Source organism: Tupaia chinensis, unplaced genomic scaffold (assembly GCF_000334495.1).
Source record: "Tupaia chinensis unplaced genomic scaffold, TupChi_1.0 Scaffold000687_1, whole genome shotgun sequence".
In the NCBI taxonomy this organism is placed as follows: domain Eukaryota; kingdom Metazoa; phylum Chordata; class Mammalia; order Scandentia; family Tupaiidae; genus Tupaia; species Tupaia belangeri.
Genome location: NW_006160210.1, coordinates 2,310,821 through 2,337,052, shown reverse-complemented (window position 1 = coordinate 2,337,052; position 26,232 = coordinate 2,310,821). Strand labels below are relative to the sequence as shown.

Genomic DNA, 26,232 nt, shown 5'->3' with positions numbered 1-26,232 from the left:
ACAATTCTAAAGTCATAATAAAATGTCAGTATGTTGTTATCAAAATTATAACTATTGTTAAAATATCAAAATAAGATACATTATGTATGGTGTGGATTTTAAGCACTGTTTATTTCAAGATAAGGGTAAATACATATTCCATGTAATATTACTGATACTCCTGATAACATTATATAAACACTCTTGTATAATGTGTGTATGTGTGTGTGTGTGTGTGTGTGTGTGTGTGTGTTTTGAGAGGTTTTTGCTATAGGGCACGTGTGCTTGCCAGAAAGACAGAGACAGAGAGATAGCGAGAAATCACCCCCCAGGGGGGATGGCCACACCACAATCACTTCTCCTCCATTCTCCTCTCGGGTTCTTAGGCACGCAAGCACACACGCATGAGTTTAAGCTACCAGGTTCGGAACTCGAACCATGGTCGACTCATGGGAGTTCAGTGACATAGTCCTTACATTAACTGCTGGTCCCTGTATAATGTTCTTGTATTAATAAGAAAAAATGTGATTGAGGAACCTATCCAAGTTACGGTCGTTTAATTTCAGAGATGGAAGATACACACGAAATAATCTGGGTTAAGCCCTCTGGTTTATGTTTAGTCCCTGGAGGTGGGAGAATAATCAGGGGTCTACAAATTTCTTCCAGATGTAGTTTGTAGATTAAATAATGGTTATTTCTTGTATTTCTTTCTCTCTCTCGTGTGTGTGTGTAAAATATCTCTCTTTCTTATTCACACATACACACACACACACACACACACACACACAATGTATGTGTAAATATATATAAAATATTTCTTGGGAACCAGCAGTTAGTGTAATGACTATGTTGCTGGACTCCCACATAGTTGACCGCAGTTCACGTCCCGGACCTGGTGGCTTAAAACTCACACCAGGCCCGTGTGCGTGTGTGCCCAAGATCCCGAGAGGAGAATGGAGGAGAAGGGATTGCAGCGTGACCATCCCCCTGGGGGGGTGATTTCTCGCTTTCTGTCTCTCTGTCTCTCTCTGTCTGGCGAGTGCACATGCCCTATAGCAAAAACCTCTCCAAAGGTTTTTGCTATAGGGCACATACACTCGCCAGGAAGACAGAGAGAGACAGACAGAAAGCGAGAAATCACCCCCCAGGGGGATGGCCATGCCACAATCCCTTCTCTATTCTCTTCTCAGGATCTTGGGCATGTATGCACACATGCCCAGTGTGAATTTAAGCCACCAGGTGTGGGACTTGAATCGCGGTCGACTACGTGGGAGTCCAGCGACATAGCCATTATGCCAACTGCTTGTCCCTCTATAAAATATTTCTTTAAGTGAGCATAGTTGCTACTACTTGTAATAATAGCTAAGTTTTGCAGTTACTAATTTAATGCTTATACTCTGCATGATACAGTTTAGTTTTTTAACTGATAGTCATTATGGTAGAGTTTCTATTAAATTAAAGTTGGAAATTTTCTTATGTTAAAATGTTTTACACTGATTCTTCTTCAAGCATACGTGACTTAGTCCACTGCTTTAGGGAATGTCCCAGAAGAGAACCTTCAACTCTCAGCATCCTCAATGAAGACTGCTTGGCTAGAGACAGCAACCTCACCCAAGGTCACACTCACTTTTTGTTTTAGCTTTAATTTCTATGACATCAAAATGGCAAATTGATTGACTTAATTCAGGACAACAAAAGTTGTTAATCCCAGCTTTAGTGCTATACTTCTTGTATTCTTCAGAGTTTCTTATTGATACTACATTGCTTGCAATTTTCTTCTTCTTTTTGAAGTGAGTTTTTTGCTATATGGTGTGTGTGCTCGCCAGAAAGACAGAGACAAACAGAGAGACAGAAAGAGAGAAATCACCCCCAGGGGGATGGCCATGCCACAGACTCTTCTCCTCCATTCTATTCAGAGTTTTTATTATTTTTTAATTATTATCATAATCTTGTTTATATTACATTGAATCACATACAACTTTACAGTGTATTACATTTCTTTTCCCAGAAGGAATATCATTCATATCAGTCAATAGAAAGTCTATTTAGAATTTTGAGCATGTATACACACGTGCCCAGTGTGAGTTTTAAGCTGCCGGGTCTAGGACTTGAACCCTGCTCAACAACGTGAAAGTCCAGTGATGCCATCTGCTGGTCACATTCTCAGTTTTCTATCTAAAAATGGTTTCTTTCTTTCTATTTATGAAATCCCTTCCTAGCAAACCCCCGGCATGCTAGTCTTCAGCACAGTGTCTACATCTCAAATCACCCAACCTTCAGTAGTTGGCATCAGGAATAGGCCAAAAGCAATACTTGGATGGTATTTTTGACTCAATATAACAAAAAACCTACTTTAATTTTCCATCTTCTTTACCAAGTTCAATGGGAAGACCAATAGAATATACCATTTTCTAATGCACGTGTGTGTGTGTGTGTGTGTGTGTGTGTGTGTCCAAAATCCCAGGAGGAGAATGGAGAAGGAGGGATTACAGTGTGGCCATCTCCCCATGGGGAGTAACTTCTCATTTTCCCTCTCACTGTCTCTCTCTGTCTCTAACAAGTGCACATGCCATATGGCAAAAATCTCACTAAAAAGAATTTTAAAAACAATTTAAGGTATTTAGTGAGCCAGCAGGTGGCATGATGGTTAAGGGGCCAGGGATTCTCACATGGCTGACTGTGGTTTGAGTCCTGGACCCAGTAGCTTGAAAATCATACAGGGTGTGTGTATGCCCTGAATCCCAAGAGAAGAGTAAAAAAAGAACAGATTTGAAGCATGGCCATGGAGGATGGGAGGGATTTCTTTCTTTCTTTCTTGGTCTCTAGCTAACTAACTTTTTTTTTTTTTCTTTTTTTGCTAGAGGTCATGCATGGCCACTGGAGAGAGGGAATGAAGAAAGCACCCTCATGGGGAATGGTCATGCCAGAAGCCCTTCTTTTCCATCTCTCCTTCCTTTCAGGATTTTGCCCAGCATGTTTCTGACTGCTGGGTTCCAGACTTGAACCATATGGGTGGCCATGTGGGATCTGGCTGCCTTAATCAGCAGGCCATGGAGCCAGTTTTGCTAAATACTAAATTTTCTTTTCTTTTTTTTTTTTTTTTTTTTTGACTCACAAAATTATTTAATTCTGTTAAAATCAGCAAGACAAAACAAACAACATTTTTGATCACAGAAGTCTAAAACACACTTGAAATGCTGCTCTAATCTTAACTATGTTTTTTTAACCTCATAACTACTAAATTTTCATTGTTCTCCCAAACGTTTCTGTTTCAGTGCTATTACTTGTTCAAAAAAAATAGCACTCTTCAGGAACAAAAGTTAAGTCACTTGAAAAATAGAGGGACTGTATCAAACATAGCACACATTTCTGAACAGTCAGAAAAGCCATGAGATATTTTTCTATGTTTTTCTATGCAAAAATGAATCATGACTTTTCTGATGTCTCAGTAGATAAATATAGAGTTATACATTTTAGTTCTTCATGAATTGAGTTCATACTATTTAATCATTATTTTTTAATTTTTCTTTTATAACTTTAAGCAAGACTTCTGTTTGTTGGGGCAGTTATAATTATGTGTATGCACAATTCATTTTGGAGAAATCAGTTTTAGGGATTAAGATTTATTTGAATAGTCAGAAAACTTAGACATAGACAAAAATTATGCTATACTATCTCAAGTGTTGCCAGTCTTTGCTATCTTCCTTTTCAATATTTGTTGATGCGAGGCATTTAATAATCATTACTAACATAATTCATCCTAAAGATGGTAAAAAGAAAAATGAACTAACCTATATGATTGGGATGAGCCAACATTACATTGATGAAGTGATTCCCAGCTTCACAGATCTGCAAAACATTTCAGACTTCTTCAGTGCAAGATATCTGTGTCTATTAAAAAAAAAAAAATTCCAGAGAGATAGAAAACTCACATAGTAAATTAATTCCAAAGATTTAATAGATATATTTTTACTAGAATAATAAGGGGAGGAAATTTTAGATTATAACAGACAGGCTGTTTGTGACCATATATGGAGTTAAAACAGTCCCAATTAGTTAGACCCATGCACCCAGTGCCTTTAATTCACAGGTCAGAAGGTGGCATAGTGGTTAAGGTCCTGGACTCCCATGTGATCAATTATGGTTCCAGTTCTAAACCTGGAGGCTTGAAACTCACATCAAGCATCAAGCATGTGTGCGTACATGCCTCAAATCCTTAATATTCTTTTTTTTTTTTTTATTGAGAGGTTTTTGCTATAGGACGCGTACGCTCGCCAGACAGACAGAGACAGAGAGACAGAAAGTGAGAAATCAACCCCCCGGGGGAATAGCCACGCTGCATTCCCTTCTCCTCCATTCTCCTCTCGGGATCCTGGGCAAGCACGCACATATGCCTGGTGTGAGTTTTAAGCCACTGGGTCCGGTACGCGAACCGCGGTCGACTACGTGGGAGTCCAGCGACAGAGCCATTATGATAACTGCTGGTCCCCATGCCCAAAATCCTGAGAGGAGAATGGAGAAGAAGGCATTGTGGCCTGGTCTTCCCCTTGGCGGGGGTGATTTCTCACTTTCTATTTCTCCATGTCTTGGGAGGGCACCCATGCCCTATAGCAAAAATATGTGAAAAAGAAAAAGAAGTTCCATAGGTATATATGTTTAAAATAAACATCAACTTTAGATTACTAAATAAATAATAAAGATTCAAATGGGCTTTGCATTTGAATGCACGTGTGTGGCGAAAAGTAAATTAAAAACATTCATTTGTATTTGTTGCATTCATTGAATAATAGCAGTGTTAATGATGTGATATTTCATTCTCTTTTTGGAAATATCAATATGTAGATAAATATGAAATTGGCAGCTAATAGAGCTGAAAGAATGATAGTGTTTACAGCATACCAGACTTGAGTCACAGTCAGTTCATTGCAGTTCTCTGCAGGAAGTTGCAGTAGGGAACTCCAGCCGTGCTGGGCCAGCCCTGCTCTCATGCAGCTCTCCATTCCTAGCCCTGCCACTTCTAATCAGAGGCTTGTTTTGCAGCTCTGCATATTCGCTGTCTTGGTAACTAGTCTATGAGTGCATGAGAAGAATATGCTGTGGTTTGGTGGAGAGTTATCTAAATTTCAATCAGAGAAAGTTGGTTGATAGCATTTTTTTTTTTTTTTTGGAGAGGTTTCTGTTATAGGGTGCGTGCACTCGCCAGAAAGACGGAGAGAGACAGAGAAACAGAAAGTGAGAAATCACTTAATTTTTGTGAGAGGCTACTTTTAATTTCTTTAAAACAATAATAATAGTAGCCAATAATAAAACAATGATAATTATGTTTATCTTACCTTAAGATTTTCAAAATAAGTAAAATTATAATTGAATATATAATAACAGACAGTTTCATCTATGAGATTTATCAAATCCTCTGAACTTGGAAGCTAGCTTCTACTTTAGTGAATGGGGAATATTCACACAGACGAATTGTTATTTGAAAGTATGTGGCAATATTACAAGGTTTCAGCATTCATAAATCTGGTAACATGGTCATTATGTATTTATATTCTTAAAATTATATACCTTTTTTCTAATTTCTGCACTTTTTCAGATAAAACCAATTATATACATTTGTATCTATCATGCAAACATAAGTATAATATGCATTGTAAAGAGGAATATATTCATATATATTTCTAGAAGAAACATATTTAATATATTAATTATGGGTTTAACAAAAAGGTATTAACCAATGACGTTGCACTTTTTGAAAATGAGTAACATTTAAGTTAAGGTGTTGCATTTACAATATTGAATGATATGAAAAATGTATTTCAATCCAGTTATGAATTTTTTTGCATGAAACAATCATAATATTTAATAAGCTTTGGTATAGAATATCACTTTTTTTAAAAAATTTTTTGCTATAGCATGCGTGCATACACTAGAAAAACAGAGACAGAGAGACAGAAAGCAAGAAATCACCCCCCCAGAGGATGACTACACCACAATCCCTTCTCCTCCATTCTCCTCTCAGGTTCTTGGGCCTGCATGCACACACAACCCATGTGAGTCTAAGCCACTGTGTTTGGGACTAGAACTGTGGTCGACTACATGGGAGCTCAGCGACATAGCCATTATGCCAGTTGCTGGTCCCTAGAATATCATATTTTTTGATAAATAATTGTAACAAGATATGTTATTAGGGGATTGATTTAATGTTTAAAAGTATTTTATCTTTACTTGTTTTCATTTCTTTTTCTCTTTTACAGTCAATGACATTATTTAGCTTACAAACTGAATATTTCAACTTGTGAACATTTCTCCCTAGTCTACTTGATAAAACTATAAAAGTACCTTCAACAGATAATACCATATTTCTTTGGCCCATTAATGCTTTGCCTCTCTATTTTTCTTCTAAATGTACTTTCTTAGACTCTACTCTTTCACACACACTATATCTGGTATTTACATCCACTTACTGTGTTTCTATAACCTTTAGTCAATCAGTTTCAGTCATAGAGTGCGGACACTTGGTGTATTTTAAGTGGGGACATACAATGTCTCTCCTTCATAGCCTGGCTTGCTTCATTCAGCAGTAAATCTTCCATATTCTTCCATTTTCTGTCAAAAGTCAGGGTCTTTTTATGGCTGAATAGTATTCCATAGAGTATATGTGCCACAGTTTTTCAGCCCATTCATCTGTTCGTGGACATTTGGGTTGGTTCCATGTCAGCATTGTGAATAGTGCTGCAATAAACATTGATGTGCAAGCACTTTTCTGATTTTAGAATTCTTCTGTCCTTTGGGTAGATACCAAGGAGTGAGATTGCTGGATCTTATGGTAGTTCTATTTGTAGATTTTTGGGGAATCTTCAAACTGTTTTCCACAGTGGCTGTACCAATTTACATTCCCACCAGCAGTGTAAGAGAGTTCCCCTTTCGTCTCACCCCCTCCAGCACTTACCATTTTTGGCTTATTTAATCTTAGTCATTCTGACCGGGGTTAGGTGGTATCTCATTGTTGTTTTGATCTGCATTTACTTTTGTGATCTATCTCATTGCCAGTATTTTGGTAATATCTGAATTATTATTTAACTTATATAACTTTCATGAAATATTACAAACACAAAAATGTGAACATGGTCTATAAAATAATATTGTAAGGTAATTTTTTTTTAAAATTGGGACAAGCAGATGGCACAATGGCTAATGGTTACCTTGCTGGACTCCCACATAACTGACTGTAGTTAGAGTCCCAGACCTGGTGGCTTCAAACTCATGCTGTAAGAGTGTGCGTGCATGCCCAAAATCCTGAGACGAGAGTAGGGTAGAAGGGATTGGGCCATGGCCATCCCCCCTCGGGGGTGATTTCTCACTTTCTGTCTCTCTCTGTCTCCCTGGTGAACACACATGCCCTATAGCAAAAAATCACTCTAGAATTTTTTTTTTTTTAATTTTAGGAGAGATTTTTGTTATAGGATGCATACACTTACAAAAGAGACAGAGAGAAAGAGACAAATTACCCCCCCCCCCCCCCCCGTGATTATATAGGCCACACTACAGTCCTGTCCTGTCTCTTTCATCCTCCTCCCGGGATTTTGGACACACACACCAAAAATGAGTTTGAAGTCTTTGGGTCTAGGACTCAAAGCACATTCAGCCATTTGGGAGTCCAGCACCTCAATCACTAGACCACCTGCTGATCCCAAAGTAAAATTTTTTAAAAAGTAAGATAGTTCATATACTATACATGATGATTAAAAACACATTTTGGGGACCAGCAGATGCCATAATGGTTACATTGCTGGACTCCTACATAGCTGACCATGGTTCAAGTCCCAGATCCAGCAGCTTCAGACTCATGCCAGGTGCATGTGGGTGAACGCCCAAGGCCCCAAGAGGAGAATGGAGGAGAAGGGATTTCAGTGTGGCCATTCCCCCGGAGGGTGATTCCTTGCTTTCTGTCTCTCTGTTTCTCTGGCGAGTGCATGCACCCTACAGCAAAAATCTCTCTAAAAAAAAAAAAAAAAACACACAAAAAAACAAAAAACACATTTTGATTTTCTTTCATTAGGAATTCTTTTTCCAGTGTCTTTGAAATGATATATTTATATATATTATAAAATTATGATTTTATAGTAGCTGCTGATTTTAATTTAAATCATTACTTTAATTACCGAAGTAAATTTTAACTGAAAATCTACAATGATCATAAAAATATAATATAATAACAATAATATTATATCTGCATTAATTTTCCAACTATTTTTTTTTAACCCCAGAGGGCATGTGTGCAAAAGGGAGAAAGTCTTGGCATGCAGACTTACTATGATCATCTTTTCTCAGCTTCTCCATTTCATCAAGATTAGGGGCACACATGCACACACTACTCACCCCTGGCATGTGTTTTAAGCTGCCAGGGCCAGGATTTGAACTGTGGTCAGGTGTGTGGGATCTGGGTCCCTAAACATAACACTTATCTTCTGTGCTATGGGGCTGACCGTCTAATTAGTTTTGAAAATACACTTTTAAATAGCAATGAATCCAATCAGATTTAGGTATAAAAGATTCCTATGTAGGGTATTATTTATTCATAAGGTCCAGGGAATTTGAGAGGAAACTGGGATGGCAGATAGGAACAAAGTCATACTTTTTTTTCTTTAACAAAAAGTAAACGTAAATCCTTTTATTTGTGTCTATATTAATAGGCAAAAGGATCAAGGAAAAAAAAAAATAGCCACAACCAAACTTGAGCAGACCACTAAGAATACAAGCCCTTAACTTTGGCTTATTTTATTCTTCATTCTACTCATCTGTAAGTGACAAACTGTCATAAGCAGTTTTTTGGCCTTTTTGTGGTCTCCTGAGCAGAGCCTCACTCCTCTGCCTTTATTAAAAGCTGTGGTTCTGGAGTCCTTTGTTCTAATCAAAAAATGATCTCTTCTGTGTCTGTTAGCTCTTCTCAGCCAAATGTTACATGAGAAGGCATACTTATTTGACATCAGCACATTTCTTCTTCAAGAATATTTGCATTTTAATACTCATAAGGACAACCTAGATATTCAAATAACTAACGGTGATAGTGAAGACAGAGAAGGAAAACTTAGGAAAAGAGTTGTTTTCACTAGTGCGCAAACCATGTTTTACATAGTATTACCCATTGCTTCTATTTTTTTACATTATTGAAAACAGTACAAAAGAACAGGAAAAAAATTGGTGAGACACTCATTGTGCAAAAAATTGGAAAGCCATAATTGCTTCCAGAGAGTCAAAGTAAAATTGAGAGGAAAATTAGATAAACAAAATAGGGTTCCTGTTTATGTAAAATATATTTTGTTTTGCAGTCATGATTTTGGTGTTTTATCTGTTGCCTTTGGGTGCCATTATATTCAAGAGAATGGAGAAAAGTGATATTAGTTAGTTGGAAAAGTCATGATGCATGATGCATTTTTGTATAGAAAAACAGAAAAAATATGTCATGATTTTTCCAGCAACTCAATATAAAGAGACTAAGTTATAGACTGTATTCACAATATTTACAACAGGAAAAGAAAAATTACATCGGAACCAGCAGTTAGTGTAATGGCTATGTTGCTGTACTCCCATGTATTTGACCGCAGTTTGCGTCCCGGACCCGATGGCTTAAAACTCATGCCAGGCACGTGTGCATGCGTGCCCAAGATCCCGAGAGGAGAATGGAGAAGAAGGGATTGTGGTGTGGCCATCCCCCCTGGGGGGTGATTTCTCCCTTTCTATGTTTCTGTCACTCTCTCTGTCTGGTGAGCGCACGCAAAAACCTCTCAAAAAAATTTAAAAAAAAGAAAGAAAAATTACATCTACAATTTGTGGGAAAAGTTCTGATGTTTTTATTCATTTATCTATCTTTGAGCCTACTTAATTTTGACTTTGGGTTTGTGGTTCCCGAACATATTTGAGAGAGAAAAGTTGTGTTGAAAATCAGAAAGAATTTTTATTTGGGAATGAGGTTTTGCTACAGGGCATGGGCTCTCTCTTGAGAGAGACAGAGAGAGGGAGAGAGTGAAAAATCACCCCACCCAGGGGGATGGCCACATTGCAATCCCTTCTTCTCCAGTCTCTCTTTGGGGAGCATGCACACATGCCTGGCATAGTTTTTAAGCTGCCAGGTCCAGGACTTGAACCATGCAGCTGACCATGTGGGATTAAGTGCATTGACCTTCATGCCACTTGCTGGCCCCAGAAAGAATTTTTAAAAAGGGCAAAGTGATGGACCAGCAGATGGCATAATGGTTGTGTCATTGGACCCCCATGTAGTGAACCACAGTACGAGTCCTGAACCCAGCAGCTTAGAACTCACACCAGGCATGTGTGCACAAATTCCCCACAGAAGAAGAGAAGGGATTGTCGCATGGCCATCCCCCAGAGGGCGATTTCTTGCTTTCTGTCTCCCTGTCTCTATTTGGCAAGCGCACGTGCCCTATAGTGAAAATCTGTCTAATAAGAAATTAAAAGTAAAAAGAAAATAAAAAGGACAAAGTTAAAAAATGCTTCTCATAATATGGCATAGATACATGAAAACACCAAAATTGAAATTTCCCCCCAAAAAAATGTTAATGTGATTTCAGAATGCATTAGATACAGGTTGTAAAGTATCTTGTTTTGTTTAGAATATATTTTACTTAATACGTTAAGAACTAAAAGTAGCAGTAGAGAGAAATCAGGGGAGCCAAAGAAAACATTATAGTTGTTAGTTGTTAGCACACAAAATGGATGAATCATACATGAGTAGTCAGGAATTAACTATAATCGCATTTGACATGGTTCTAATATATTATCTTCTTACTAGGTGATAATCTGGTTCTACATAACAACAAAAGCAAGACCAACTTTAAATAAATAGTACTTTTATCTTCTTATATTAAAAGAGTTTGTAGACCAATAAATTAGAATAGGGAGTTCTACAAATCTAATATTTTATTAGCAAAAAAATTAGAGCTTGAAATTAAGATAGATATTTTCCAGTTGAATTGCATATAATAAGACTGATCCATTAACTTTTACTTAATTCCTCTGAATGACAGTTGCATCTACTATCTACTGCTAGTTTTATTATAAAATAATTTAAAATGCATTGCACTGAAAATAGGTTGCTTTTTCTTCTGAAATCATTTGTTCATATATTATTTGTTGGAAATGCCTAACAAAAATACCCATATGTCTTTGTATCATGAATGAACAGATGACTGTTAAACTATAGGAAGGCATGCTTTCAGCGACTGGTAGGGCTTTTATATTAGGTGATTATATGCAAATGCAATCAGCTCATTAATTATTATATCATTTTTTTGAGAGGTTTTGCCATAGGGCACATGAGCTCACCAGAAAGACAGAGTGAAACAGAGAAACAGAGAGCCAGAAAGTGAGAAATCACCCCCCCCCCCAGGGAGCATGATTATACCACAATCCCTTATTCTCCATTCTCCTCTCAGGATCTTGGGCACGCATGCATACACGCCTGGCATGAGTTTAAACCACCAGGTCTGGGACTTGAACCGCAGTCGACTGCATGAGAGTCCAGCAACATAGTCATTATGCCAATTGCTGATCCCAGTTATTATATCTTGTATTAGAATCATTTTCTTAAAATGTTTATGTGATATATTATTTGTGAAAGTTAAATATGTCTTGCTTACATTGATCATCTTTTTAAAGATTTTTGCCATAGGGTACCTGCACTTGCTGGAGAAAGACAGAGACAGAAACAGAGAAAAATAAATTGAGAAACCACTCGCCCCCTAGAGTGGATGGCTATGCGGCATCCCCACTTCACCATTCTCCTCTGTGGATCTTGGGCGTGCACACAAACATGCCTGGCGTGATTTTCAAGCTGTCAGGTCTGGGAGTCGAACTGCATCAGCAATCTGGACGTTCAGCACTTTGACCACCAGACCAAATGCTGATTATTATTAAGAAATTCTAGGGTTAGCAACTTTTTATGATTTGTCCTCATAATTTATAAGCCTTTTGTCTCATTTAAATTTCAGTTTGTTATGGAATACAATGACATTGAGTCATTCAGTAACGTTCAGTATGCTTGCTTTTTTTTTTTCTTTTTTTTTTCTCAATACAGAGTCTTGCTGTGTTGCCCAGGTGGTCCTCAAACTTGTAATCTGCCTATCTCAGCCTACCAAGCAGTTGGTATTACAACATGCAGCACCATTTAATATTTTCACCATCTTTATTATTTTCACTTTTAGGTAAAGTTTTAACATATATTCAATACTACTGTAATTTAAAGTTTTCATTTTTTGTCTTAACATATCAATCTTTTAAACATACCAATCTTTTAAATAATCTTTTGATCACAATAATCTAAAAATCAATGAATCTTTGTGATGAAAATAGACAGTGCTGGGGACAGCAAGTAGCATGATGGTTATGGCACCGGACTCCCATATGGCTGACAGGGCTTTGATTACTGGACGTGCAGCTTGGAAAATCATACTGGGCACATGCCCAAAATCCCAGAAGGAGAATAGAAGAGAAGGGATTGCAGCATCGTCATCCCCCAGGGGGTGATTTCTCATTTTTCCTCTCACTGTCTCACTTTCTCTGTCTCTCTGGTGAGAGCACATGTCCTAGACAATATTTGTTATGTGCTTAGAAATGTAATATTGAAATGATCACATTTATCTTTTATGTATTGGATTTAGTTTATTCTACTATTTTTCAGTATTTGTATGGTATGTCATCTGGGTTTTATTAAATTTTGCCCATAGAGATGTATGAAATTATATAGATTAATAAAGGCATATGTGAAGAGGAAGAACCAGTATCTTAAGGAAGCAGAATTGTGGGGGGAAGTATATATTGCAAGCTATACAAATTTTGCTTATTTGTATTTATGCCTCTTTTAACTTATTTTTAAAGCTCATTAATTAATTTTTTGCATGAGAGAAAAAGAGAGAGAGAAACTGAGATGGAGAAAGAGAAATACTCCCAACAGGTACCTCATGCTGCAATGTACCCCAAGTCTGGACAGTGGGATCATGTGTGCACCCTGTATGTTTAGGGAGGTCCCAGGGCACACACCAAGAACCTTTCAAACGTGAGTCCAATTGCACCAGCACTGTGCAACCTCCTGGTTCCAACTTCTTAAGAACAATGTTACAACTATTGAAACTTTCTCTAAAAAACCATCACTTTTTATTAAAAACTTTCCTTTATATTAGTACCATACATATTTGATAAAAGGAAAGTAATATACATGGTAGCTACACCATATTTTTTAAAAGGGAAGAAATCAAAAACATTAACTCATATAAAAAGAGAATTGTCTCAATACTTATACAGAAATAAATTATAGTATAACAGTTATAAAAAAAGTAGTGCACAACATCACAAGGAGGATAAAAAATCAGAGGAAGAATCACATATTGATCTAAAAACATACTTAGATAAGGACTAAATTTGTAGTTGTTGTTATTTATCCATAAATTAATTTATCCATATGCTCAAATTTACAGACTGGGGAATTTGAGAACCAATAGCCTTGGCACCACAGGGATTAGCAATAAAAGCATTACAGTAAAAGAATGGCAAGATTACTCTCTGGGAACAATATACACATATCAAAAATTAAGTCTGTTATCATTTACAACTTATTTGATAATGAAATTCTATACAAAGACATGATTTGTGTCATTTGTTCAAGCAAGCAATGACCTCCTACTATGTGACAAACTATGTAAAACTATGTGAAAAGAGGGGACCAAGAGCTGCCCTTCTCAGAGCCAACACAGGAGAAGAAGTTAATAGCTAGCCTATTGGATTACCAGGAAAATCACTACACACTTTTGCATAGAGAAAATGGAAAATACCCCATGACTTTCTGGACGACCTAATAATATCTAAAACTAAAAATACAGAGAGGGCAATATGAAATCTCTTTCAAAGTGGGGTGGGTAATTTATACTTTTCATGAAATGGTGTGATATAAGTTGTTTAATATATACTTCACGAGGAATATTGCCTTGTGCCTGAATCCAAGGAGTTTACCAATCTATCAAGAACAGTTGTGAGGGAAGAACATAAACAAAGGATAACAGGATGCAGTTATATGTTATATAGGCACCAACTAAATAGCGTCTAATGAAATAATTAATGCATTTTAGAAATAGTCAAGAATCTGGTGTATATGGATTGATTTGCACATAATTCAGTCAAAGTATGTTGAGTTACATAGGATGGTCACAGGTCTGAATGCAGAACAATTTGGAAAGAGGCACGTTTTATCAAAAGACATTGTCCTCTGAAGGCTGGGGACATATAGACTGCTTGGTTTAAATCCCAGTCTAACCTACAGGCCTGACACTGTGCCATGTACTTATAGTCCCAGCAACTTTTGGAAGTTAAGTCAGGAGGATCATCAACTTGAAGCTGGTCTAGGCAGTAGAGCAAGAATCTGTCTGGAGAAAAGAAGCTATAGTTCTGAAGCCAGCCAGTTGAAGGTTTAGCAGAACTACCGCCATTTTGAAATTAAGAAAGTCCTTTAACAAAAACAGTCTGATCCAAGTCATGAGTCACAGGGAGATCTGTTTGAGGAGTAGTGAGATGAGGAACCAGGAATGGGTATTTGAAGGAATCAGGATACTTACTCACGGGAAAGCAATTGACTGATTGCCGTGAGGAATGATTTACATGTGCTTGTATCTTGTATCTATAAATACAGAGAACGTGGACTATTTGAGACAGTTGGATGGTACTGGCTGGCTGTTTTACAGACAAACTCCTTTCTTCTCCAGTTTCTGCCTCTCACTTCTTCAACTGCCAGAAGCAGCAGCCAACTTAGCTGGTAACAGTTGGTGCTTTGAACAGGATCATCAGCAGAAATCACCACTGGATATTTCCTGGGTTTGGGAGTGGACATGACTCAGATCATAATCTGGTAAGTCTAAAACCTTTCCCATTTGATTCTGTAGAAGGAGCCATTGGAGCACGATGGAGATGGAAAGTAAGCTTGCCTGATTTTGAGGTGCACTTTTGTAGTCTATAGGCCTTTTGTAGTTGGTAACATAGACGTCATAGTTTGTGTTGTGCGTGTCTGAGGCATAAATTCTAAAGTTTGCCTGGAGGGAAACTAGACTTGTTTGAATTTGAAATACACTCTTGTAATCTGTGGCCTTTTGTAGTTGGTGATGGAGTTTGTCTCGTATGTTGGTGTGAGTGCTATGATTGGGGGACGTGAGTTCTAAAGTTTACAATGACAGTCATATGGAGATAGAGAAAGAGGTTGAAACTCAGAGGGTAACAGACTCATTAAACCCTTTATGCTGATGGAAGCCCAAGGAGGGACTGACATTCCACTCCTATATTGGGAGGCTGAACAGCCTTTGTCTTCCCTATATAAGAGGTAGGGAGATACAGGAAAGATCTGTCCTCGAAGCAGGGCGATCGTGTCTTCTCCAGTACTGGTAGAGATGAATCAAAGAGGATCCTCAGCTGGATGTTATAGGCCTTTCTCTACTTCAGATTTACTTACCTATTTAATAGAAGAATTCTAATCCTTCCCATTTAGGGGACCCTCAGAGGATGGTAGAGCTATTTGCCACCATTTTGGCCATTCACTGCCCTACCTGGCTGGATATTCAGGCTCTTATGAATGTCTCACAGCCAGTGGAAGGTGCTAGATAAGGCAAAAGAGACAGAGCAGCTTCATACTGAACTCCCTGATGATACACCAGACTCAGGAGGTGCCATTCCTCACACAGAACCAGATTGGGATCCTAATGGTACAAATGGAAGAGCAATGGCTGGACAGGAACATTACATGAGGTATATCTTAGGAGGAATAAAATCAGGGACCCCCAAACTTAAAAGTCTTAATAAAATACAGCGGAAGCCCTCAGAGGACCCATCGGAATTTATGGAAAGAATTTACCAAACTTATAGGAAGTTTATAAATGTTGACTCTCCCCCCCCACCAAGCTCTATAAAAATATGAGAATTGTCAATATGACTTTTAATAGTCAGAGTGCCCTGGACATTAGAAAGCAACTGCAGGCAGCAGAAGGAGCAATAGGAAGGCATGCTTCACAGCTGAAAGTCATTGCCATTATGTATACTAATAGGGAAACTAAAGAGGTGAAAGGATTGAAACACACAGATACTTTGTTTCCACTGCAATAGGGGCTTAAACAAAAGGGAGGAAAAGGATATAAAGAAAGAGAAAGTCTTGTTTATTCTAAGAAAATGGGGAACTGAAAGAAGACATGTTCCATGCGTAAAGGGAAAATACCCTAGTCACTTTTCACGTAGAGATCTGAAATTATGAGTGCTCATAAAATGTGTGCGAGTCAACTTTAAGTTAAGATACTTTGATTTATATGAAGAATAGTTTGCTATGTTTGACTTTTTGAAATCTTATAAAAACAAAATATATCAGGCCAGTTATCAAGATGGCTTTGTTCTACATTGAAAATTTTGTCAAGAAAGCAAATGGTTTCAGAGATTGTGTGATGTGTATTCATAAGCTGCTGGTACGTGACAACTTAAAAATCACTTGTTTTTGGGAATTAAGGTTACTAAGAGTTAAAATTCTTATATGTGAATGTTGGTCTAAATCAGAGGTTATTTAAGGTTGAAAGCAAACAGTAAGGAAAAGAAGATGTGAAAGGAGCTGTAACGGTAAGAGATACTGTTTATGTTTGAAATTTTTGCAAAGTAAAATATCTGATATTATATATATGTGTGTGTGTGTGTGTGTGTGTGTGTGTGTATGTGTGTGTGTATACATACACACAATTTTCCCCCTATATTAAAATAAGGCTTTTCTTAAACTTGTTTCCCCACTGCCCATCCCATGAGAGAGACTTGGTCTGTAGTTTTTGCTGTTGTTGTTACGCTCTTGTCTTCTTTTAGTGACAATATGATGGAGGCTTTGTAGAAGAGTCTGGTAGAGTTCCTTCCTTTTAGATCTTTAGAAATATCAATAGTTTGAGGAGAACTGGGGTTAGCTCTTTACAAGTTTTGTAGAATTCAGAACTAAAGTCTTTGGGACCTGGCCTTTTCTTTGTTGGGAGACTTTATTACTGGTTCAAGCTCATAACTTGTTTTGGGTCAATTCAGGCTTACTGTTTCTTAGTAAAAGTAATCATGGTGCAATAAGCTTTTCTTTACATCTCATAACCTGCCTAGAAATAAGAGTGTTTGTGTTTATTGTATTTTGATTACTTAGGAAAACTGAGCTTTAAAAGGTTCAACCTATTAACTGTATACTTTTTCTGTATTTTATATTAAAATATCCTGATTATCATTTTGGTTAAATAATGATCCTGTTTTGATCAAATGTTCCAGGTTTTCTGGCATCTTTGACAGGCTTCCCAAGACCAAATTTTAAATTAAGTATTTTTACCGAGACTTATTTGATGTATTAACTTATAGGAGAAGTTTTGTAAAATGATGAAGTAATATTGATGTCATTGCTATATGTGTTCTTAAGATCATGTAAAATGTACAGTGTTTAGACAGCAGTGAGGCGATGCCATCAGTCAAATTCTGTTTTTTTTTTTTGTCCTGGTATGCTGTGTGCATAAGGAATAACTGAATTTTTGTCAGTTGAATCATTGTAAAGAACTACTATGAACTTGGCTATATTAATTACAGATATTTTAAGTTTTTGTTATTCATAGTTTCAAAGTTGATTCACATGGAAAAGACTCTAATGAGTATGCTTAAATACAGGTTTCTGACAAGTTTAAGATCAATGGGTTTCGGGTAAACTTGACCTGAGAGACACTCCATCTAAGCCTCCCTTGTTGCTCAACTGGTCAAGGAAAAAAAAAATGGTGGGTGGGTCAGCCAGCGAGGTAGGATGGTGGTAAAAGCAGTGACTTGATCTCATATGGCCGAATGAGCCATTTGAGCCCCAGACCCAAGAGTTGAAGAGTCTAGTCCAGCGCATGTGTATCTAAGTTCAAGATCCTAAGAGCAGAGTAGAGAAGGGACTGCAGAGTGATCATCACCCCGGGGGGGCTTTCTCACTTTCCCTCTCTTTGTCTCTTTCTGGTGAGCACATGTGTTCTATAGCACAATCAATAATAATTAGAACAAAAGAAAGAGAATGGGAGTTGACACAGACTCTTCATCTCTGGTTACTCTCCCCTGGCTTGCGACAGCTACACTGAAAATTGGGACATGTCCATCCCGGCACTGAGGAACAGTTGAAGTATGATCATAGGATAAATGATCAACAATGCCTATATAGAGAGCTCTTAAAAGGAAAATATTAAGGCTATGGAAGAGGTGTTTATCATGTTAGCTTGATACCAAGAACTGTCATATACAGAGAACTCTGTCAGTGAAAAACTTTGGTATGCATGCTTGACAATTATGCTCATCTGAGTTGTATCGTGGTAGAGTCTGCCTTAGTTTCCTGAGAATTGCTGAAAGATAAGAAGCTCCAGTACAATTGAGCGTGGGGAAATAGACTGGATTTTTCTTGTAGATACAGGAACTACTTAGTAATTAACAAGCAATGACACGTTTCTCAGGTAACTTCCTCACAGGAGGAATGGATCACTCTGACCTAGAGCTGACTCTATCCCAGGGAAAATGGGCCAGCATATATATAAGACTCTAAGTAACACTTACGGTTTTACAAGCCCATGGGGCTGTCTAGAATAAAGGACTGGGGTTAGACCTTGACATGAAGGCTTTGTTGGGGGTAATTCTCTCCCTGTCTGTCTTGGAAGAAACAAATTCATAAAACTAAAAGAAAGAGGGAATTAATGACTCAAATGTAGGGAGTTATTTGAATTTACTCAATTTTATAGCATCATGTGTATGACCTAAAATATATCAAATTTCCTAAAAGGCAAAAACTCAAACACAACCTGTTCTGTATTTTTTATTTTTAATTATACAAGGAGAGCAAAAGAGGGAGAATTTCCTACAAATGTTGATCAGCCCAGCAGTGCCACATCTTACCACCATACCACTGCAGCTCCTCTAATTATCATTTTTTAAAAATGTCCAAGGGTGAGTTTACTTACCAGAGTGAATCAGAAAAAGAGAGGAAGAGGGAGAAGCATACCTCATGGGGCATGGTCATGCTGCAATCCCTTCTTACACATTTCTCCATCAGAAATTGGAGACATGTGCACGTGTGAGGCCCAGTGTGCTTTTCAAACTGCCAACACTGAAGCCGGAGCCCTGGTTGGCCATGTGGAATCCAACGGCTTAGACCACCAGGCTAAGGGGCAGCCCTGTAGCCTTCATCATACCGAATTGGAGCATGTAGGATACATACCAAAAAATTGGTAGCAGAAACTGTGACTTGACTATTTCCAAATGCTAGAGAGGAGAAAAAGAAAATGCCATGTAAGTACTCATTTTGGAATTGTCACACAGAAATAGATAAGATACGTGCAATGTTTATTGGACATTACTGTCCTTAATCAACAGTAAAATGTGTTATGTAATGAGCCTTTTGGGATGATACTTTTGCAGTATAATATGCTGAAAATATTTTTGCTTTCCATATGTGCTTTTCTTATAGGAACTTAATTATACTTTGAATACAAATGACATCTCTTGCTAATTGGTATTATTAAATTCTTTGAAGTCAGATTTAATCTCTCATTTTTCATTTTAAAAGCACACTTAATAAGGTATAGCATATACTAGCATTCCATGCCCTCTTGTTATTTAATGTTTTTAAATAAAAGAATATAACATTTTTTGTATCAATATTTTATAACAGGCATAATTTTAAGTGTATTTTTTGGTAAACATAACTATAAGGCTAGTATTATTTTTCTTATCTTGAAATAAGGAGCAAGATAAGTTATAAAAGATTCCAAGATAGCATAATAAATAATGGACAGATAGTTTAAAGCCATGTCCTAATTATACCTTGCTCAGGATGGAGAATTGGGATATACAAAAATATTAAATGTAGAATTAGTTGGTTATCTCCTGTGTACAGACAGTTGCTTTTCTTATACGTGTTTATGTGTGTAACTTTTATTTATACAAACACATGTACAAATAAAAAATAAAGTTTTATTTTGGAACTGACATGGAATATTAGGGCGCATATGGGCCCAATATCAGTGTTAGATTCATGACCACAGAATGACCTGGTTCTTGTATCACATTCACAAAGAATTAGAGATGCGGACAAAGAGTGGGGATAGCAAAGCTGACATTATTGAAAGAGAGGAAAATTCCTAAGCAGGGAGGGGTCCTGTAAAGGGGTTGTTGATCTGGGACTCTTGTTAAGGGTTCTTATCATAGCTAGGAGGAACTTGTTTGTATTTTGTCTTCATGAGGGTCACATGCTAGGTATGTCATGCTCTACATTTAGGGACCTGTACTTTTAGAGAACTCCTGGTAAATAATTGCCCAAATCTTTGTCAGAGATCTTCAGGTCCCAGAGACCTTTATCTTGTGGTCAATGATTGCTTGAGTTTTTGAGAGCCTTGGGCCCTAAAGACTATTATCTAGGTTCCAGAATGTAGTGGAAACATGGAAAAAGAAAAAAAAAATGCTGTAGGTTGTATCGTCTCAGTTAATCATTGAGTCGTTGCTCCAAGCTGAAAGCCATTTGTTATAAACAGGCAGTTTCTTGTGACTGCTTATATACTGCTACTCCATCTTTGGGCTTTATGTCCCAAAGAGTTCTCCTATCTCAAAACTTGCATTTTTCAGCTAAGTATATATTTAAAGACTTTCCCATTATTAAATAATCATTCTCATAACTGTGATAGAATCTGCATCAAGATACATGATATGACTAACTCTTAAAACATTAAGAATTATTCATTTTCTCACAATTAAGTTTAGTCTTAAATAATGCTTTGAACATCTTTATGTATAAATGTACTGACTTGATTTTCTTGGTCTAGAAATTTGAAGATTTAATTAAAAGCTGTAAAAGTATTTTTAAATGGATATGTATGTTTAAGATACATACATCAAACATGTGTATCTTATCGTAAAGTACATACATAATTAATAAGATAAATAATTAATGGAGAATATTTGGTACGTAGAAGTATAAAGAAAGTAGAATACACTAAAAATCTCAACCATGGAAAACCAGTTAAATTATAATTTTCCCCTCTGACATTGATATTTGTTGTACATTTTTAATAATTTTTGATATAATTTTATAACCACATTTCCCATTAATATTATCTTGAATTCATTTTCTCATATATTTAATCACTTTTCTCAGGCTGAATTGTAATGATGGAGTGATATTCATCTGTCAACCAAATTCTCTTATTTGTGCTTATTACTAGATATAACTTGACTCATTCAACAATAGTTATTAGAAAGTCATACAACAGACCCTGCATTGCATTCTTAAGATAAATTATGGACAAAGCCAAATACAGCCCTTATCTTAGTGGAACTTATGGTCTGAAAGAGAAACAAATAAAAATGTATAACTTTCATAAGTGTTACGAAAGGGTCAAAGTGGTATTTAGTAAAAGAACTAAAAAGAATTTCTTGGAATGAAGGAGCCCACAGAGGACTCTTTGAGAACATAATTGAAGTTTGATCTCTGAAATGAATAGGCCTTAGTATGGAGAAGAGAGATCCAAGCATTGGAAGCATCAAGACAATGAAGATATGCTTATTCTCTAATATATACATATATATATATGTATATACACACACACACACACACACACACACACACACACGTGTGTATGTAAGATTGTAAACATGCCCTAACAAACTGACACTGTACAGGCAATCACATTGATCAGTGAGGAATATTATCAATGTTTCCATTTTAAATTTATTGTGAAAACTATTCTTTTTAACTATGGGCTATAAATATGTAGAATAATGAAAAGTAGTCATGATGCAAGAAGTTGGGATGATCAGGCCCAACACCAATGCAAAATTGAGGTGACCAGGTTCTTTGTCTCATGCTCATGAAGAATTAGAGCTGTGGATGAGTAGAAAGGATAGTAAAGCAGAATTTATTAAGAGAGGAGAGGAAAAACAGAGCTCCCAGGCAATGAGCAGTCCCAGGAATGGGTCGCCAAAGAAGAGCTGGGATAAGGGTGTTTTCTCCCAGTAAGGAGGGACTTATGCATTCATTTCCCACATGGGAGCTATGTGTCAGGTGATTTACATCATCCTTTTCCTATTTAGGAGTGAGCTCACAAACCATAAAACTTTAGATATTTAGATCTTAGTTAACATTCAGCAGGTCTTTGTCTGAGGTCTGTGGCCCATGAAGTCTCTAGTTTTTGTTGTATTTTCAACAAGTCTAAGATTAAGATTTATTCTTTGATGTATTAAATTTTTCCCTGTGCTTCTTAACTATAATTTCATTTAGACACATCTTGTAGGTGCTTGTCATGTTCCCATTTCTCAGATGATAGCTCAAGACCCTTTGCTCTCTTGATCTTCAGACCAAAAGAGAATACACCTTTTTTTTTTTTTTAAATGTAGCTAATGCTATAGAAAATGTTAGTTTCAGCTGTCATTATCTCAAGTAGGCTATAAGCAACTCTGGCTGTAAGCACTCATCTATTTGAGCAAGCACTGAGAGCTAATAGTTTTCTAGTGAGCATAGTGAATGATTTCTAATACAAGCTTGCCCAAAGTGACTCCATCTTGTAAGTTGGCCCTATCTTATAGGTCTATAAGCATAACTAAGTGTGTGTCCATTTCCTATCAACACTTATACCTTTATATTTAGTTCACCCTAATTTCAAATATTTGAGAATTAAAATGTTTTATTTCCTTGTGAAAAAAGTCAAGTAATTGAAATACTACCTGCCTTCTTCTTGTCACACAATTTATAATTCAGCGAGAAGCTTTTCTATTGCTTGGTGAATGGCATAGAATGTTTTGTATGTTTAGAGCAGCCTCAACAACTTTTTTTTGGTACAACTTAAGTGTATGAAATATCTGAAGGGTTTATTTAATGCAAAGATTTGGCAAGCATCATTTTCTGTGGAATATGTTATACTTCTGTATCCAAATCACTTTCCAATTTCACTTTCAGCATTATCACTAGTTATTTATTTGCTGTACTTTCATCTTTGTTAACCCATGTTCCATTCAGTTATCTTTTTAAAAAAATCATGTGGGTTTTTACCTAAGTAATAACAAAGTAGCAAAACTACACACCTTGATAGTCACAGGTAAACCAAGAATCAATTGCTTGGTTGCCAGTTGATGTCTGATATGATTTACTACTGGTCATGTCTTCATCTATTGATTACATAGTGTGATATGGACTGAGAGTTAGCCACAAACTTTGCATTTTATGCAACGGTAATAAGCCTATTGTGGTAACTGAAATTAGAAACATGGTATTGGGACCTGGTATTATTTAACTTAACCATAATAATTGAAATCCATGTATATCAGAATTATGCAAAGTGTACACTGCCTATATAAGATATTTTCCACCTGAAATGAGTATTGTAAGGTGTATATGTTTTCAAAATTTGAGTCCTAATTATATCTTATGCACTTGAGGGTTTAAGCAGAATAAAATTAATTTTTCAGAGTCTGTTTTCTAATCTATAGTGAAGAATAATAACACCTAGATATCATTGTCACTAGTAACAAAAGAAATGGCAAGTTTATCATTTTTAACAAATAAGAAGTTTTAAAATGTTTTTTACAGACATCAGTAAAATCAATCTCTATTACTATTGTTTTACCCCATAAGTGAATGTAGCATTTTTTTTTTTCAGGTCCTCTCTTAACACAGTATGAAGCAAATTCTGAGAGTGTTACTATCTAGAAGAGTTAAAGTTTTGATCATTACAATCAATTACCCTTCATAGACAGAACTAATTAAATCTCCAACTCTGCTATGTATGTCTTAACATCTGCAGTAAAAGCTGATGAGAGAAAAGTCTCCATTCAATAGAGAAATGGAGCTGATTGATCCAAATAGACCTTTTTTCCACAAGATTGTAACTGAGTATACAAGATTGGTCCATTTATTGCTTTCCAACAAATTGCTTAAATGAGTCAAGGGCCAAGATATTTCAGGAATTAAGTTCTAAGTTGAAACCAATATGTTACAGAAAAAAATGCCTTCATTTTCCTCATTAAATCATATTTTAAATAATTAAATTCTTATTTATCTTTAAAATATAGACTAGATAGTAACATGATTATATGACTACATGGAATTTTTCTTTTTAATATTTGTTTTTTCATTTTACTGTCTCTTTAGAGGCTTAAAAATCAAATAATATTTCTACTAGAATCCATGCAAAGAGAAAATAAATCACAGTATTGTGTGGTTGAAAAAGTCATGATGTATTTTTGCATAGGAAAAAAATGCATCATGTCTTTTCTGACAGCCCAATAAATCAGTCAACTTTGACCTTTAGGTCTACATAGAAATTAAATAACTTATGGAAATAACTAAAATAGGCACTTGTTTTATTATTATTGGTTTAAGTAGGACATATTACTTATTTCCATGTGATTTAGAGCAGTGTTTTGATGTTGGTAATTTAGTATGGGGTTAGGTAAGAAAATCCTACATACATGGGGGGGTATACCGTGGGTGATTAATGTAGTAGGCAATCCAAGAAGTGAATCCCCAATAAAAGGCACAACTCTATAAATAAAAAAATACAAAATAAAAGTTAGGAAAAATGTATAATATATAACCACATTTGAAACCACCCATACTTTTATACTACCTACTATAACATTTTTTCTATGAAAAATAGTATAAATGATCTATGCTAGATAGAGGGATGCTTCCTTACATAGTAAAGTGACATTTTTTGTTTTGTTTTTGTTTTATTTTATGCTTTCTTATTTATATTTAATCATTATCTATCTCTATAGGACAAAATATGGTTTTACAAAGTATGCATGCAGTATGTGACAGTCAAATCAAGGATATTACCAGATATGATAATATATGTATACATTTTTGTGTCTATTAAGCGGCATTTTAAAAGTACCTATAGTTTTAGGTTTTGGCCATAGGATGTTTGTCCTTGCCAGAGTGAGACAGAGAAAAAATGAAAAATCACCTCCCAGGGGAATGACCACACCACAATCCCTTCTCCTCCTGGGATTTTAGGCAAGCACATACATATGCCTGGCATGATTTTCAAACTGCTAGGTTTGGGATGCGAATTACAGTCCACCACTTGAGAATCTAGCACCTTAAACACCATGCTACCTGCTGGCCCCCAAAGTACCATATTTTAAAGTTTTTTTGTTTATTTCTTCTGTGATCAAAAGCAACAGAAAGAGAGAGAGAGAGGGAGAGAGAGAGAGAAAGCACCTCCACAGGGTCTTAAAGATGCAATCTACCCAAACCTATTGCCAGCTGTGGATTATGGACACACACACATGCCTGGCAAACTGAGGGAGGTCCCAGGGCTTTTAACTGAGGACATTCCTGTGTAAAATTGACTTACAGAATGTGGATTCCCACTGTTGTGCCACCATCTGGCCCCTTGAGAGTATTTTTTGACACCACCAAAGAAAGACATTTCTTCATTCCATTTTTATGGATATTGATGAATATAAGATATAGGTAAAATGTAATAACATAATCTAGAAATAATCTATTTTATTTATCAAGTGATATATATGAAGTTCTATAAATAATATTTATTTCATAGCATTTACTAATTTTTTTCACGGTTAATGTATAAAAGGAATGGATAATTAAATCATCAAATAGTAATAACATATTTTGATTGATTCAAAGTAGAAATGGCCTTGATTTAGAAATCCTAAATTATAACATTATTTCACTGATAATATATAGTTATATCTTCTATCAAAAGATAATTTATCTAAACAATTTATAAGGTTTCATAGTTTTGGAGTTCATTGTTTCATTGCAATGACATTAGAGTGGCTGACTTGTCGAAATTTTTAGAAAGCAGTTGCCAACGTTCAGGAAGTTATTTTGTAAAGATATCATTGCTTTTGAAAAAAAATTTTAAATAAAAAAATAAAATTCAAATGAATTTTAGTTTGATTGAAAAATTGAAATGCAGCAGATTGTGTAATGTACATTTGTATTTCAATATTTCATAAAAATTTTCATTATTTTGATAGTTATTTGATGTGTGGTAAGTGCCATATTTGCTATTTCTTCAGAGAGCAATGACACTGGTGTCACACTGAGAACTATCATAAATATGGGATATTTTATATATATATATATGTAATTTTATATATATAATATAATTTTACATATATATAATATAATTATATATATATATATATACGCTCTTTATCCACACATACATA

The 26,232-nt window shown here is 36.1% G+C and overlaps 1 protein-coding gene across 1 annotated transcript in view; it reads right to left on the bottom strand.

Annotated features, from left to right (window-relative positions):
• Positions 1–26,232, bottom strand: part of TECRL (trans-2,3-enoyl-CoA reductase like) — a 109,842-nt gene that overhangs the window by 3,462 nt on the left and 80,148 nt on the right. Inside the window, exons 8-9 of the mRNA XM_006160489.3 lie at positions 19,253–19,296; positions 3,771–3,828 (exon numbers count right to left, since the gene is read on the bottom strand). Coding sequence (XP_006160551.1) covers positions 3,771–3,828; positions 19,253–19,296 — 102 coding nt within the window. The remainder of the gene's footprint in view (positions 1–3,770; positions 3,829–19,252; positions 19,297–26,232) is intronic.